Source organism: Crocuta crocuta, unplaced genomic scaffold (genome assembly GCF_008692635.1).
Source record: "Crocuta crocuta isolate KB4526 unplaced genomic scaffold, BGI_CrCroc_1.0 scaffold445, whole genome shotgun sequence".
In the NCBI taxonomy this organism is placed as follows: Eukaryota; Metazoa; Chordata; class Mammalia; order Carnivora; family Hyaenidae; genus Crocuta; species Crocuta crocuta.
The window spans coordinates 481,997-500,308 of record NW_027530847.1 but is presented as its reverse complement, the minus strand read 5'-3'; the positions used below and the strand labels follow the sequence as shown (position 1 = coordinate 500,308).

Sequence of the window (18,312 nt, the reverse complement as noted above, 5' to 3'; positions counted from 1 at the left end):
GGAAGCCCATGTTCTACTTAAGGCTTGGCAAATGATCTTACCTCATCATATCCCAAGATGGCTGCATAGAAATTGTTTGTCATAAGGATCATGTTCTTCTTCAGGATATAAGAATTAACCTACAGAAACAAAATGACAGAAACAAAAGTATGAAAAAAGGAGGAAAAAAACAAAAAATATGATTTTTGCCTCTTAACTATCATAGACTCTTAGTAAAAAAAAAGAGAGAGGGCCCCTAACAGGTCGAACTGCTAGTCCATCCTCATTTCCCTGATTTGTCTAGATTCCCCCAAATTTGACAGCTTCTTTCAGATTTTGATCCCAAATTACACAAAGCAGTAAGTCACTTTAGTGAGCTGAGCCACAAGTACGTTTCAGGCTTTGTGCTAAACCCTATGAACACAAAGTGTAAGAAATGTTTCTAAGCTGGAGGAGCACACAGGCCAGTATGGAAAACCAGGTATGTAAAAAAAAATTAAACTATAATATGTTACCTCAAATTCTATTCCAGAAGTGGTGAGCAATAAATGAATTTTAGTACAAATGATCTCTCCTCTGGGAGTAGGGGAAGAGTTCTCTGGGAGGTAAGACTTATGTGGACCATGAAAGACAGAGTACGTTCTAGACAGAGGGAACATGGTGTGTAAAGGTGCAGAGGCAGGGAAGGAAATGTGTGGGGAGTACCAAGAAGGCGAATGGGAAGAATGCTGGAAAGGTACAGTGGAACCAGGTTAGGAAATGTCTAAGGGCTACTGAAAGGAGCTTGTGGTGGTAAAAGACAGAAGGAAGTTGTCAGAGGTGTGAAGAGGAGATAGAGAGGCAGGACCACGAGATGGGAGGAGAAAGGAGAGCCCCTGAGGCTGTAGAGGAGGAGAGAATAAGTTGGGCTGAAGTAGTAAGACTATTAACCTTATGAGACTGCCTTGAAATACAATTGCTGTGAGACCACTGACACTCAGGAAGAACAGCCAGGTGAGCCCTCAGAGTCTAGACTGCAGTTCACCAAATGTCTTCAGTAGACCCCCAGACCTCTAGGAAAATGCTTGAGCAGGGGGGTCCCTGTTTCATTCCTTGCTGGGACCCCAGCAGAAAGCCTGGTGTAATGTGCAGTACCTGCGGAGTATTTAAACTGACAGGTTTTAGAAACAACCAAAGGTATAAGGAACTTTACATGGAGAGTAAGGTTTGTGCTTAACAATCCTGACCATTTACTGAGTACCTGCTATGAGCCACATGCTGTTTAGACATTATCTCCTCTGACACTGGAACTCCGGTAGGTTTGCTATAGTCACACTTTTATGGACACAGAAAACTGAGCCTCAGGCAGGTAGAGTGACTGGCCCAAGGTCCCACAGCAAATTAATGATAAAGCTGAGATGAGCATCCAGGTCAGTTTGATTCCAGAGTCCATGTGCCTTACATTTCATCAGGTGCCTGCCTTCAGGATGATGATTTTATTTTGGATCATAAATCAAAGACTGATTGATTTAATCCTGTGGTTCATAATTGGGCTCTGAAGAAGAGCAGAAAGGAGTAGTGTAAGGACCTGCATTTTGTGAGACAACCTGGGTTCGAGTTCTAATTCTGCTATATTCATAGGATGTCATTTTGGGCAAATCTAATAACCATTCTGAGTCTATTTCCTTGCCTTTCAAATGCCCTAAACACATCGCTGGGTTTAAACAGCAAATGAATTAGCATGTATTCATTCATTAATTCAACAATGTATGCTGAAAGCCTCAGTAAGCTGTAAAGTGCTCTGCCAATGCAATGAATTATGAGTAATACCTTCTGGTTTGTTTACAGAAAACTAAAACTAGTTCCAATAGTCAGGGATAGTTTTCAGAAAGGAAGAGAGAATGGTGAAGCTCAAGACTGGAAAATGTGAGATTGGATGCAGCTGGTAGTACAATACACGCCCTTTCCCCCCTACCTTCAACCCAAGCCAAATCAGACCTCCAGCCTTCATGTTCCCAGAGCTCTATGTCCACACTCCTCCTCCCGGATGCGCAGTACAGTTTAGAGCTGCTTATGTACCTGTCTCTCCCACTAGTCTGTGAGCTACTCAAAGGTCATAAGAAACTCTATCTGATTAATCTTGGCACGCTTGACACCTAGTCTAGGGCCTGACCCAGAGCAGGGTTTAAGACTGGTAGGCGGATGACTACATCCTTACAAGGCCCTGAATGCCACACACACTATATTCCGTCCAATGACACCCTTTTGTTTCCCCTTTTTTTTTTGCTGCTTGAGTACCCTACATGTTTCTGAAACATCAAAAATATGTACTAACTTCTTACTGCACCGTCTTCCAGAATGGGCTGAGGCGAAGGATGAGTCCAGAAACAAGCCAGAGCTAGAGTTATTTCCTTCTGAAATGTGAGGATAGGACTACAACCCAGACCTGCTGATATCCATTTTGGGGCTCTCCCTACTCCCATACAAGTTATTCTCCTAATTGTGTAGGAAAACTCAGAGCCACAGACAGAGTCAGAGATGTCAAACACAAAGGCATCTCTCAGAGGTAAACATTCACTGAACGTGCTCAGCAGAGCTGGTTCATGTGTTGTGTCTAACTAGTAAGCTGTAGAGCTGGAAGGCCCTTCAGAGGTCACCTAGCTCGATTCCTCTGAGGAAATAGTGAACTGACACCCAAAAAGGGGTAGGGACTTGTCTGAGGTCACACATAAAGTTACTGTCAGAGCCAGGCTTAGAACCTGATTTCTAGATGAGTGCTTTACCTACTTCACCATCTGTAGGGCATTTCCAGGGATCACCAACACATTAATCTGCAAACCTCAGTTTCCAGCAAGATCCAGTTACAAACAAACACACTTTCTTCTCCTGGGATGCACCTGCAGTCTGGCTGGCTATGACCCAGGAAGAATGGAGAGCGAGATGAGAATTCCCTATTAGCAAAGCTCCGCTACCATATTCTAACTCGAGTGACCTGTATGTAAGCTGCCTCTCCCTCTCCTCTCTGGCTGAGAGATGGCAAACAGCCACAGCTAGGAATGGCTTTCAGATATCATCACCCAGGCTGAATTAGATCATGAAAAGGGCCCTTCCTGGAAGAGGGTGGAAGCTTGATCAGTGCAGACACATGATCTGCAGGCAACAGGTGAGCGTGAGTGAGAACAGCTTCCTGAACTACTGGACTCACCCCAACGGGCTTTCTAGCCAGTCCACCGGCCATGGGGAGCTAGATATTCCCTCCAATGAACCTCTGTTGGGATTTTATTCCCTCACTGAAGCTTTTGTTTGTTGGTGTGCAGGCTGTGTGTCCCCATGCCAGACGATTCTGTAGGGAGCGCCCTGCACATGATGAATACACAGGACAAACCAAATGAGATAGCACTGCACTGTTCTCTTAGTAAACTCTTATCCTTTTCATAATGCTTTGCTTTTCATAAGAAACCCATATATACAGAATCACCACTAGGAAAATGTTCCTTTTATATCAGTTACTCATATTTTCCCATTTATTTAAGCTATTAAAATTCATGCAGATATTTTATAAGCCATCAGGATTTGGTGACTGGTATTACTGAATGTTTAATAATAAACTAAACAGAAGAAATCAGAGGGTTAAATGATGACTGCAATTCCTGTAATGACTTAATTAAATTTTTATTGAGTACATAAACTATGATGTCATTTCTAGCCAACCATGGGTCTGCTTTCCCAGCATGTCACAGGGTGGGAGCACTCAATAGGAGGCGAGGCTAAATGAGCAGCAAGTCTCAGCTCAAATGGGGAGGGGAGCAAGTCTCATGTAACACACCCAATAAATTATCCGTTCATTTTTAAACAAAGTCCATGAGTTATAATATATTTGCCATGCACTTTTTATGACATAATAAAAATGTTACCTTAAGGATTACTTAACACATACTACAAATGTTATAGCAGAGGCAGGCACAAGGGGCAAAGAAAACAAACACGAGCAGGCCAGGGACGGGTCCTGGAGTTTACGTCCCAGGGGGAACAGCACAGTATATTAAAAAGGGAATGCCAAAAAGGGGGTGGGGAGATGCAAGAGTTCAGGGTTACTAATCAGCAGATTAATGAATGAGACAACCAAGAGGGAACACAAGTAAAACAATAATGAATCTTGTAAGGCACATATTTAATTAATATAGTATTCTTGAGGAGGAATATTAGCTTTAAAGAGATGCCAGTTCATTTGAGGCCAATTCACTGCCCTCTTTCCCCTTTTTGCTGTTGCTGCTCTTAAAAACGTTTATGTGACTGCTTAACAGAGGAACCAGATTATGTGGATGGAGGGAGTGATGGAGGGTCGGATTTAAACTCCTCCATGAGCTCTACAAGGATCTTTGTGATCTGGTTCTTGGTCATCTTTCCTGCCTCACCTCCTCCCACCTCCCCAATTTCAGCTCACCCTTCAGTCAGAGTAAACTATGTGCTATTTCCATAAACAGGCCTTGCTCTCTTAAGTATACTGCCGCTGGGAATCTTTCTGCCTTCTTTATCTACTGGGATGCTAACTCCTTCTTATCATCTAAGACACAGTTTATAAATTATACTTTCTGCAAAGCCTCCTCTCTCCCCAGTCTATGGTGTTTATCATGCACCAAGAACTAAGCTAAAAGATCCATGCATGTGAGTTCACTTAATCCTTCCCAGTGACTAATTCTGTGAGACAGGTACTGTTACTATTCCCACTTTAGAGAAGAGGAAACTGACATTTGGGAAGATAGGAAACAGTGGGTCAAGATTAGAACACAGAGCAGTCTGACTCCAATGATTATCTAAGTTGGAACAAACACAAAAAATAATGTAGCCCCCTCTTCATGTACCTACAACTTAGGTTATCTGTAGAGGCAGGAGTAAGAACAGCTAATATGGTCTTGGGTAAACACATCTCAGAGATTCCCAATTCCAATGGTGGCTAGCGATGGGGTCATAGGATGGGTCATCAGTGGCCAATCACTGATATTCATCAGACATTGCTAGTAAGCTAAGCCTCGCTTCTGGGAAAACCGGGAAAGCAATGGTGTGACTGTGGTGTTAGAGGACAGAATAGAAGAAGGCTGGTATGGACAACACAAGAACTGATGCACATGAAAGGTGAGAATAGCTTTGCAGCTACTGGCTTGAGGCAAAGCTGCTAACAGCAACAGGCTAATAAGAATTTGTTGGAATGGGGGAGCCTGGCTGGCTCAGTCGGTGGATCCTGTGACTTGGGGTTGTGAGTTTGAGACCCACACTGGGCGTAGAGATTACTTAAAAAATAAAATCTTAAAACAAAAACAAAAACAATTTGTTGAATGAATGATAAAAGGGGGCTAGAGTTGCTGACTACAGCATAAGGAACATACCAAATTCATCATAAAGCTACAACACAGTACAAAAGATTGCAGGTCAGGTCTTTCTGGCAGTCAGAAATACCATCTGCAAGGATGCTTTCCAGTGTCAACACCATGGGCTACAGTGATTGCATGGCAATAGGCTAATGTGCCCAGATCATCGGCCAGTCTATTAAATTTAATGTTAGAAATGCTCACTGTGCAATATTATGTGAAACACACAGAAATGAGTGAGAATAGACAGAAAGAGAGAAAGGCGATATGGAGAGACCAAATACATGGGTGCATATACCTCACTTACTTGCATTATGACTAAATGACCTACCAAGGCTCTTTTAGCAATGACCACAAAATATAACAAATAAAATTCTGCGTGTGTGTGTGTGTGCGTGTACGCATGCACGTTAGGCAGATCCAGAGAAAACTGTATTAATTACCAAGAAAAGGAAAAATAATAAAACATGAAAAGATGGACAGTTTCAATGTCTTCTTCCCTCTTTAGAAAACGATATGAACATCTGTGTAAAGCATATTTCAGCTGTGATAAAAAGCCAACCTAAAACAGGAGATAATCCTTACATCTCACTTTAATAAATCATTTCAAACTTTTAATGGCACAGGGAAGCTTGCTACACTGAAATGCCTACTTAAAATTATTTATTTATTGGGACACCTGGGTGGCTCAGTTGGTTAAAAGGTTGGTTGACTATTGATTTCAGCTCAGGTCATGATCTCAAAGTCATGGCTCCGTGCTGAATGTGGAGCCTTCTTAAGATTCACTCTCCCTCTCTGCCCCTTCCTGGTTCTTGCACGCTCTGTCTCTAAATATATATATACATCCATACGTAATTTATTTATTATTTACTTACTTACTTATTTACTTATTTATTTAAAAAATCCCAGTCTTGCAGCTTGGAATATGCATATTAAGATTTGTATAGCCTGATCATGTCTTTAAAAATGAGGTACGTGGTTTGGCAGGCATACCTGCCGAACCACTGGCTTTAATTTCTGAATGGTTATAAAGTACAGGAGTCTTTTCCCCAGGCTTGGAAAACAGCAAAACAAGAGCCAGCCATCCTTGAAAATTACAGTCATTTACCCACTTGACAAGGCATTCAAACACCTCAGTAAGTCTGTATCTACGATGAGACGAGGGACATTATGGACCTGGGATAATCAAACTACCCACACCAACTGAATTTCTATGTCAGGACATACAGATAAGAGGAAGATAGCAGCTTTAATGTACTGTGATTTCTGAAGTTTTTGGCTGCATCCCACATGACAAATCTCATGCATACTCCAGTTATAGGGGTTATATTAACATTGGCTTGAAAGAGTCACGTTTAACAACAGCACTGACAGCATAAAGTCCTAAAGGAAATCATTCTGGGGTTTTCCACTGAAAACCTGTACTGATAATAATTATGATAGTGGCGGTGGTAGCAATGAGCGTACATCACCTTTGATTTGATAATGTGTTCATATATACCATCTTATTTGTGCCTCATAATCATAACTTTGTCCTTCTAGGAGCTCACAGCTCCTACACTCTATAAACAAGAAAACAAAAGTTCAAAAATGTTAAATGACTTGCCCCAAAGTCATACTCTGCTTTTGACAGTGCTAGGACTTTTATCTCAGACAGCTGGTCCCTAAACCCAGTGTCTTCTCTAAAATGTCACACATTTCTGCTTCTGATGAATCATATCAGAAACGGAGAAACCATACAAGCAAAAAAGTTAAAATTGCTAATTTTGGTACTTTGAAAAACAAGAGTAAAATGTAAACAACTATGAATTATTGAAACGTTATCCTAGAAACAAGACAAGATTCAACAAGGTCTTGTACTAGACAATACACAATAGCATGTTTAGGCAAAACTAATAATAAATAACAGGATGAAGGAAGGATTTGACTACATATGTAGTCATAATAAAGTCCCAGAGCAGATCTCTGATCATGAACTGATAAACGAGAAATTTTTAAAGTAACGTGGACATATGAAAAGGAATTCCATATACAAAGGTGAAAAAATTTTCTTTCCTCTATTACTGTAATGGTCAAGAGTCTTTGTTTTAGTCACCATATTTAAGAATAAACATGGAGAAACCAGGGAAATTTCAATGAAGAATATCAGACAGGTATGGTCACATTGGGTTGTCACTGGTCACAAGCCAGGGCATTCATGATTCTATGGACGAAAGAAACCCCAGAGGCTGCACCATGACTTGGCCTGGTTGCTTCCATCATTAACCTCAATGGATCCGCAGATCTTGGAAGTACTACTCTAATACTGCCTGAGGTAAAAACCATTCACTCTCTACATCCCTTCCTTAGGGCCCAGACCTACCCCTCCCCAACTCCATATCAGTTGGCAGGCTGCTGACCCTAGAAACTTGTCCCTTCATCACAGAGATGGGCAGAGGAGTCCCAGCTAATCTAATTGGATTTTTGCTTCTGAGCAAAGATAACCAAAGATAAAAGGCAGCTAAAGTTGGATCATCCCAAAGAGACTGTACTAAATTCCTGTCAGTAATATTACAATCCCTGAGCTTCCTGAGGCCTATTATTAAACTCTCCTTTCCATTCTGTAAGCACTAGTTAGCCTCCAATAAATGCCTCTGTTTGCTTAAATTAGCTGAAGTCAGTCTCTGTTGCTTGCAATCAATGGATATATTGTCATTCATCAATTCAATAAAATCTCTCCATAACAATATAATAACATTAGCTACCATTTGTTGAATGCCAATCATATGCCAGCAACTGTATTAAAAGCTTTTAATCTTAAAAGAGGGTGCAACTGTCCTCCTTTTACAGAAGAGGCATCATCTCATTTTCTGTGAAGTCTTTCAAGTTCCCCAAAGCTGTTGCTTTTTCCTTCACGTGGTTTTTTAATATTTCCACCAGGAAGGCATACTGTACTATTTTAATAATCTGTTTATAGTTTGCCCCCCATAGTCCCCCACTGTGAGCACCTTGATGGCAAAGATGATGCACTGCTCAGCACATGTCTGCAGAATGAATCAATATAGTATTTCCTCTTAATTACCTCTTCAATTTCCTCATAATTCCTCCCTAAGTATATAATATAGAAATTCCTCATAACTACCTCTTGTATTACTGATGTCTATCCACTTTTACAAACTTCAAGAAAGCTCCCTTGAGTACAAAGATTGAATACAAGGGTTTGGGAAAGAGCTGAGCAGGTTTGTGTACATGCTGCTGCTTTCATGGTTTCCAAACACCACTGTAGCCTGAAGAGGCCCAACTCCATCCTTTCAGTGTCCTCACATGGCCTCTAAAACCCCACACCTCTCTCAGAGCAGTCTCTTCCACTGGAATATTACAAGACCACCTCTAGTTCCATGACTACCATCTGCTAACATTCTAGACCTGAAGTCAAAATACTTATACCAAATTCTGAAGTAAGAAGGAGAGCTTCTGACTGAACAGAGAAAGAAATTCATGATTGTTGGGGTAAGAAAACACAAAAGTGGGCTGCTGAGTTTTTCCTCTCTCACTGGTCATTCTTTTTTTTTTTTTTAATGTGTATTTATTTGTGAGTGAGAGAGAGCAGAGGAGGAGCAGAGACAGAGGGGTGCAAAGGGTCTGAAGCGGGCTCCCTGCTGACAGCGGAGAGCCCAATGTGAGGTTGAAACTCACCAACTGTGAGATCATAACCTGAAGTTGGATGCTTAACTGACTAGCTACTCACATGTCCCTCTCACTGGACATTCTAACAAGATAATAATCTCTCTGAAGTGAACAGGCTAACCTTTACCAGAACTTTGATCCCTGCCTATTCTATAACAAGTGCTATGGAAGAGTAACTAGGAAACTTTCTAAGAAGTGCCCCTCTGCTACACTTCCAAGTTTAAGAAAGGGCTTATGCTCTGCTAACAAGTGTCAGTGTATAAAGTTTTGATCGGGCTTTGGTTTTCTGTTGTTAAGTACAAGGTTTGGAAAGTGAAAACAGTTTATTAGTGGTCATTAGTGGCCAATAATCAAGGTAGAGCCAATCTGTAAGACAATTACCTGAAGTATAAGCAAAGGATAATTCCATTCACACCTACTAGTATGGCTATAATATTTTAAAAAAGGAAAATAGCATGTGTTAGCAAGGATGTAGAAAAACTAGAACTCTCATGCATTGCTGGTGGGAATGTAACATAGTACAGCGCTGTGAAAAACAGTCTGATGATTTCTCATAAAGTTTAACACAGATCAACCCTTTGGCCTACTAATTCCACTCCTAAGTATATGTCCCAAAGAATTGAAGGCTGAGACTGGAACAGATATTTGTACACCAATGTTCATAATGGCATAATTTACAATAGCCAAAGGGTGGAAACAACCTAAGCATACATCGACAGATGAATGGATAAACAAAATGTGGTATCTACATGCAATGGAATATTATTTAGCCCTAAAAAGGAATGAAATGGATATATGCTACAACATAGATGTACCTTGAAAATATTACACTTGACGGAATACCTCAGACAGAGAAGGACAAATATTGTATGATTTCCCCTTATATGAAGTACCTAGGATAGGCACGGAGGCTACAAGGAGTTGGGGGAAGTGGAAATGAGGGAGTCTTTGTTGGGGATGATGAAAAAATTGGGATAGACAGATGATGGCTACATAGCATTGTAAATACATTTAATGCCATCAAATTGCACACTTATGAATGGTTAAAATGATTAAGTATTATGTTATGTATATTTTACCACAATAAGAAAACAGAAAATTCCAATTATAAATGATTCTTCTAACACAAGAATTTCAATCTGTGACTTAACCATGTACATACATTAAAGCCTCTCTTATAATAGCGATCCCATTCTGAGCAGTAGTATCATGAGTAACTTCTATTCCTTGCTAGACCATAAGCCGTCTGGGTGCAGAATTCTATACTGCCTTGTACATGTTCAATAAGGATATACTGAATGCCTACTATATTCAAGGGATTATGGTACAGTGTGGACATGAAGGATGAATGAAACATAGTACCTATCCTGAAGAAGTCTGTGGTCTCATGTGAAAGACACACCACACAAATGACTGCACACTGTAAAAAATAGCAATGGTGAGTCTCAGGGCTAAGAGGCTTCAGAGATGAAGCAACATTTATTATATTAGGTATTAAAGGGTGAATGGGGATTATTACTTTTCAGACTGAAAAAATGGTTATGTGCAAAGCCACAGAGAAGTGAACAAATACTGCATTTTCAGAGAAAACTTTGTAACAGAGATGCCATGATGAGAAGAAGCAGAAGGCAGAACTGGAGAAAGGCAGTCAGTGTATGTTTGACTGGAAATGGCCCTGAATGCCACACAAAGAAGTCTAAGCACAGGGAAGTTGCATGGACAGATTTATTTCTAAGAATTAACCCTAGAAATATAAAGGACAGACCACAAAGTTGGGGGAAAGACCAGAGGCAGGAATACCAAAGAAGGTGGGGCGCCTGGGTTGCTCAGCTGAGCATCTGACTCTTGATTTCAGTGCCAGTCATGATCCCAGAGTTGTGGGATCGAGTCCAAGTGGGGCTCCACGCTGAGCATGGAGCCTGCTTGAGATTCTCTCCCTTGGCCCCTCCCCCACTGCTCATGTGCACTCTGTGCACATGCACATGCTCTCTCACAAAAAAAGGGGGGGGGAATACTAGAAGAGGTTGCAGCAATGGTGTGAGAGTTGGTAAGAAAATGAAAAAGCGTAAGTGGCAACAGGAATAAAGAGGGAAGAATGCTTTCAAAACAAATGTCTATAAGAGGATCAGCAGTGGGTGTGGAGGGGAAACGGTGAGGACGCCATGACTTGCACATAATCAGACCTCACTGAATGCTAGCTGAAAAAAGAATATAACAGTTACATGTAATCACAAGCTGATGACTTTCTGACCCTGGTAGCACTAAGGGCAGACAACCAGTCTTGTAGGGTTTTGGCAATCACGGTGCCCTCAATGTCTCCTATGTTGTAGTAATGGAAAATCTTACTAGAACAAGATGTAATATGAGCAAGATGTGTACTTAGCTTGAGCCCAGCAGGCGTCTCCAGTGGAGCGGGAGTACAGAACACCAGGGCCTAGAGCCTGATCCCCGTTCCCAGTAATCTGTTCACTACCTGTCAGGGGATATCATTCCTCTGGGGCCTCTGGATTCTACCTGCAGTCATGTGGCCTGATTACTGTCAGCAAGATGCTGATGCACCTTAGGGTTCCAGAGACACTTGCAGGCTCCCAAATGCACCAGGGACCTCATGACTGTACTTATGACTGCAGAAAAGCTGCAGGCACAATGTTGCTTTTTAAATGATTTTTTAAAAGTTTTTTTTAAATGTTTATTCATTTTTGAGAGAGGGAGGGAGGAAGGGTAGGAGAGTGGGAGAAAAAGAGAGAGAGAGAGAGAGAGAGAGAGAGAGAAAGCATGAGTGGGGGAGGGGCAGAATTAGAGGCTCCAGGCTCTGAGCCGTCAGCACAGAGCCCAACGCAGGGCTCAAACGCATGGATCACAAGATCATGACCTGAGTCGAAGTCCAATGCTTAACTGACTGAGCCACCCAGGTGCCCCTAAATGATTTTTTATTAAATTTAGGCAGACTGGAGACTGTGGAAAACTACAAGATGCTTGTTCCCCATCAATAACCAGCCATCTCAAAAACACAGACTTAAAAATGAAACAGATGAAAATGGATAATTAACAAATTAGTAAGTTCTTTGCTAACAGAGTCTGGGCACTGTCACTTGTCCTGTGTGCTGAGGATCTAAACATCCCAGAAGACCTGGAGGCAATACTGAACTCACTGACTCCAGCCACAGTCATTTCCCACTCAGCAATTCCAAGATAGATATCATGTTGCCTGGAAAACATTTTCTGAGGATCTATGCCCTTCCAAATCTTGAGATTTCTAGCACTTTTACAAAACAGTCCTGTCTTCTCCTTCTCTGCAGTAATAGGAAGCAAAAGAGACGGGCCACCCTAATCAACTGAATCATGTTAACTAGTGACTCCAACTGGGGAGAGGAGGTCAGACCAAAGTCTACAGCCCCAAACAGGTCAGACCAAGTCTACAGCTCCAGAGATTAGAGTGGACATTTTCATTGTTCTCCACAAGTCATTAAGAACGCTTGTCTTTCACTGCTGTTTCCTTACTGTTTATTGCTCAGAACCATACAATTTCCAAAATACTGATCCTGTGGTAACCTGAGAAAGAAGGGGGAGAGGACAGAGGGAGAGAGAAATGAGTCAGAAAGGTGATTTAGCAGTTATCACTCAGCTCATAGACAGTCAAGATGTTCAGAGAAACAATGTCATCTGATTCCTAGTCCAACATTCTTTCATCTTAAGGTTCAAACAGAACTGCCGTTCAGCTGATAGAATCCTGCTGGAAAATCTTGGGAATGGCAGAGCCTGAATTCTAGTAGATGCATTCTTGCTCAAGTAATGAAGAGGCCAATGGTGAGACAAACAGTAATGTTCAGATTCCTGAGAAATGGAATGGACACTTGGCTTTATGACTTCATTCCTATAGGCAAATTCTTTTTGTATTCTTTTTCAATAAAAGGTCACTAAAAGGGTAAACATTTTATTCAAAGGAAAAAGAAACCGCCAGTTGGAATGCTGTATCTGCTAAAGAGCTGCTCTCTCTAGTGATCTGTATTCAAGTCCCACTCAGACCTTATAAATAAAGCATTTCAAAATGCTTTGAAATTGGGGCGCCTGGGTGGCTTAGTCGGTTAAGCGTCCGACTTTCGCTTAGGTCATGATCTCGCGGTTCGTGGGTTCGAGCCCTGCGTCGGGCTCTGTGCTGACTGCCAGCTCAGAGCCTGGAGCCTGTTTCGAATTCTGTGTCTCCCTCTCTCTCTGACCCTCCCCTGCTCACGCTGTCTCTCTCTCCTAGAAGTAAATAAAACATTAAAAAAAAAAAAATTTAAAAAAAAAAAATGCTTTGAAATCTAAGTAAATTCTGGGCCCAGTCAGCTACATTGTGCCACCTTGTGACTCTGGAAGACCAATCTCTGAAACTCAGTTTTTCCATCTAAATTATGCAAAACTGCCTTTCTTTTTTCTTTCTACATTATCATGAGACATGAAAATGCTTAACAAGAAGTAATAAAATGAATATCTGCAAACATCTTCTAGCCCCCAGGCACTGTTCAAAAATTCTCACATGTGATAACTCATTTAAATGTTATAAGGTGAGGTAGGTACTATAGCTACCCCTATTTTACAGAGAAAAAAATGGAGGCACAGAGACTAAGGACCTTAACGGTCACACAGCTGAGATGGGATCTGAGCCCAGTCTGGCTTTGGTGCCCAAGGGCTCTCAACCACTGTGATTCTGAGTTAGAAAGCAAATTACAAACCCAACCCACTCCTCCACCTGAGCCAAGGGCTGCCAATCTCCATTCCTTTCTTAAGCGCCTGGAGCTGCCTAGTTTCCAGTACCATCCTGCCATCACACTCAGCCCTGTGCTGGGCTAGCTTCTCTAGAAGGCTGCAGCAAAAATACAACAAAACAAACAAAAAGCAGGTGAACTCAAATCTTACTTGTTTATCTATTCAGTTCAGAACCTAACCTAGGAAAGATTCAACTTTATTTCTCTTTTTGGTACAGGCTAGAGACTGGAAACCCTGTAAGATCTCTCTGGTGCATTCTCTACCAACAGCATTTGCGGATTAGCACACAGTAAGGAACAAAAATGTCCCCTAAATGAGTAAGTGAATAAAACAATCCTTAATAGAGCCATTAATAATGCTGCTAGACCTGAAGGGAAAAAGAAACTCAAAAGTGCCTTTATCATCAACAAATGTATATTCAGTGTTAACCATCCCCTAAATACTGTTCTAGGAGTTGAAGCTATAGCAATAAATATGAGACAATATAGGGCTGCTTAGCAGGCTCAGTCCATAGCGCATGCAACTCTTGATCTTGGGGTTGTGAGTTCAAGCCCCACACTGGGTGTAGAGATTACTTAAAAATAAAACCTTCAGGAATGCCTGGGTGGCTCAGTCGGTTAAAGCGTCCGACTTTGGCTCAGGTCATTATCTCATGGTTTGTGGGTTCAAGCTCTGCATAAGGCTCTGTGCTGATAGCTCAAAGCCTGGAGTCTGCTTTAGATTCTGTGTCTCCCTCTCTCTCTCTGCTCTTGCCCTGCTCGCACTCTTTCTCTCTCTCTAAAATAAATAAACATTAAAAAATTTTTTTTTCACTTAATCTTAAAAAGAGAGAGAGAGAATACTGAACTCCTGGAGCTTACCTTCTAGGAAGGGGAAAAGGAGTCACAATAAGCAAAATAAAATACACAGAACGTTAGATAGTAATTTTAGTGCTACTGCCCTAATCCTGTCACTCAAGGCTCATAATCTGAATTCTGCCCAGTGCTATGTATGGGTGTCCTGACGTGGGGATAGGATGAGAGCCTGCTGTTACTAAAAGCTGGCAAGAACTGCTGTGAAGGTAGGAGAAACTGCTCAGAGAAAGAAACGAGGACACCTGATGGAAGCTTTAGTGTATATTCCTGGAGGACAAGGCCACATGGTCTCATCCATCTCCCCAGCATAGTACACAGCACAAGGCAGGCACTGAGTGAACACTCTATGCCAGTGCAGAACATCTGGGGACTGTGAGGAAGGGAGAATGGGAAGCCCCATGCCTTCATATGTATCACTCTGCTCTGCACCACCATGCCAGATAAGAGTCAGGGATGGCTGAAGAAAATTAATCAAGAAAATATTATTCAGAATATGCTTTACCCATATATTTATTAGCAAAGAGGTCTCAATACCCATCAGTTTTGAAAGGATTATCTTTGCTTCATTCTATTCTTCCCTTGGAGCCTCTTGCAATGTAACATAACTACTTGTTCAATCAAATCAAGAAGCATTTCCTGTGTACTCAAAATGTACCTTGCTCTGTGCTGGGCTCGGCATGATCCCTGCACTGAAGAAATTTACAATCATATTAGTAAAATGTTAATCTGGAGTGGGTAGGGAAAGTTTCAGGAGGGAGTCAGCAGAATGTGGAGGACAGGCAGAGACTGAAAGAAAAGTTCGGCAGGCAGAAAAGAGAATCAAATGATGGTGAATCACAAGGAAGCTTGAAGACAGGTTAAGGGGATGGTGTACATCTAGCAGGCACCAGGAAGCCGTTGTAGGCTTCAGTGTGATAACTATTTAACATAAGCATTATTTAAGAAGATGAGCCAGGCTGTTGAATGATTTGCAAGAGGCAAACATTATCCATTAAAACATTATTCTATTAACATCCATTAAAAATTTAGCATGAATCAGTTTATCGGGTAAGGTAGCAATAGAGAACGGATTCTCATTCTGATGAGTTAGGAATAGACCCTGTGAGTTCACTCACTCAACCACTAACATTTGATAAGGACTATTATGTACTAAACACTGTGCTAGACACTAGAACACTGACCTGCAGAGAAAAGGATCAAAAGAGATCTGTAACACAAGAAGACAAATGGAGGGTGTGTATGGGAGCTCCTGGGAATGGCAAAGGTCATAATATGATGTAACAAAAAGAACAAAGTCGGGGTGCCTGGGTGGCTCAGCTGGTTATTAAGTGTCTGACTCTTGATTCCGGTTCAGGTCATGATCTTATGGTCTGTAGGTTTGAGCCCTGCATAGGGCTATGCCCTGGCAGTGCAAAGCCTACTTGGGAATCTTTCTGCCTCTCTCTTTGCCCCTTGCCAGCTTGCAGGCTCTGTTTCTCTCTGTCTCTCAAAATAAATAAATAAACTTAAAAAAAGAAAAGAAGGGAATCAATAGGTGGTAAGTTTTAATCTCTGCTCTGCTACTAATGTATGACCCCAAACAAGCCATTTTTTTCTTGCCAGGACTAAGTGTTCTCAATTGAAAAGATTAAATGAGGATCATCTTTGTGCCTATCAAACTTCTGGGAGATTGCTGGCCAATGAAGTGGCACAAAATATAAACAGTGACTGCTTTGCAATTCTGACCAGTGAGGACTAGCCCTGAATGGGGCTTCCTGTTATCAGCCAGAGCAGTCTGGACTTCCTTTACACAGTCACTGGCAGTCACCACCAAGTGGAATTCTTCTGCCATCCATGTCTACCCACGGCTTCAGACCACAACTCTAGCATGTTATAAACCCCACATTGATCCCCAAATCCACTCAAGTCTCTTCTGAGCTTCTGAACTAAGGATAATAGGGAAAGGGCCAGTTCCTTCAGGCTAGAGGGCAAAAGAAGCTTAGAGAATAAGTAGGAAGTCTGGTAAACTGCTGTTCCCTATTTTGAATGCTACCCTGAGTTGGAAAACTCTTAACTCATAGATTTGTTTCATATTGGAAGGGCCCTTAGAAATAATCTGGACCAGGCTCTTCACCTGAAACTGCTGGTTAATGGTGAAACCAAGTTTAATGCCCTCCTCTTTTGACTCCAAGACTAGTGAGTGGTTTTTCAACTTTCCCATCCTCTCCTTCCTCCAGAAGGAGGATCCTCTTTGGCAGGCAACTCAGCTTGGGACCTAAAGCACAGCAGATGATAAACACCTTCTGTCTTTGAAAGAGAAGCAGCAAAGCCATAAATTATCTGTACTCAAAATACCATAGACACTAGAATTCACTTGAAATCCAAAGAATCTCAGCAAAAGGGCATAGGACAGGGATGAAAGGAGTCGTGTGGGAGACACAGAGAATGCCACGGAGTGCTTAATGGGAACCGTCTCCTACTTCCCTCATAACCAGGCACAAACCACAAGCCTGCTGATTCTTAACCCTAGCAGCTGAACTACCTAAGGCCCACAAAAGGGGCAACACACACAGTTTACACCTTTTATTATTCTGATAGAAATTTCTCTCCTGGGAGCAGAAAGAGGTCAAAAGTCCAAAACCAAAAATATATATCTTTATAAGTCAGAGCAAAAGAAGCATTACAGCAGACAGTTTTTAAAAAAAAAAAAAAAAAAAAAAAAAAAAAAGCACAGTAGAATGTGTTAGAAAACTCACTCCAAGTAATTTATTCGCTGGGAACCACAAAGGGCTTTCCCAAGAACAGCAAAAACACCATTAATTTCCCCAGGACCTTCCTTTCAAAGGGCTCCAAACACTTCACACATAGCGTTCTAAATTGTCCTCAAAGGCTCCAAAATAAGGGGTTACTATTTCCCCAGGTTCAGATGGAGAAACTAAAATATTCATGCCCACCCTGCTCTGTCCAAGTCATCCTAACAGATTCAGCCAACTTCAACTGAATGCCTGCCTGCAAGGCACATGACCTATGCCAGGCAGAATAGGCGAGACAAAGATGAAAGATATGATCTCTGTCCTCCAGAAAGTCTGAATCCAGTGGGGCATAACAGATGTGTACATAAATCTTTGTGAAATAAGGCAGCCCATGCTAGGTGCCATAGGAAGTTTCCAAACAGTGCCTATTTTATAAAGTAACTAAAATGTGCCAAGTGCTGTCCTAAGTCATTACTAGCATCATATTTTTTAAGTCACAGGCTATGTGTGACTTATCTTATAGAGAAAGGAATGGAGACAAAGAAAGGTAAAGAGACTTGCCTAGGGTCTCAAGGCCACATTATGGCACAGCATGGATGAGAACCCAGGTCTGTTTGGCACCAAAGCCCATGTGATGAGAGGTAAGTGCTGGGGAAGTTACACACATACATATATGACAGCAGAGCATCCTTTTCGCAGAGCCAGACTGAACTCCTACAGGGAAAGGAGCCTCCTGCTAGATATCCCTGGCTAGAGAAGGGCCTGGCTTGGTGACACCTCTACAGAGCGCACAGAGCTCACCTGGTGGGGGTAGCCTGTGCCTCTTTTGCCAAGGCTCCGCTTTGGAGGCCAACGAAGAAAGATTTGGAGGAAGAAGAGCTTATGAGGCAGAAGGCCACTGTTTCTAGACCAGATAAGTTAGAGAGAGCATGATCAGCCTTGGGGAATCCCTGGATCTTAGCAAGCCTAGGTTAATATAAATAGCTC

At 41.8% G+C, this 18,312-nt stretch overlaps 1 protein-coding gene across 1 annotated transcript in view; it reads right to left on the bottom strand.

Annotated features, from left to right (window-relative positions):
* Positions 1-18,312, bottom strand: part of UQCC1 (ubiquinol-cytochrome c reductase complex assembly factor 1) — a 98,951-nt gene that overhangs the window by 11,283 nt on the left and 69,356 nt on the right. The window contains exon 8 of the mRNA XM_077769276.1: positions 42-119. Within this exon, the coding sequence (XP_077625402.1) occupies positions 42-119 (78 nt within the window). The remainder of the gene's footprint in view (positions 1-41; positions 120-18,312) is intronic.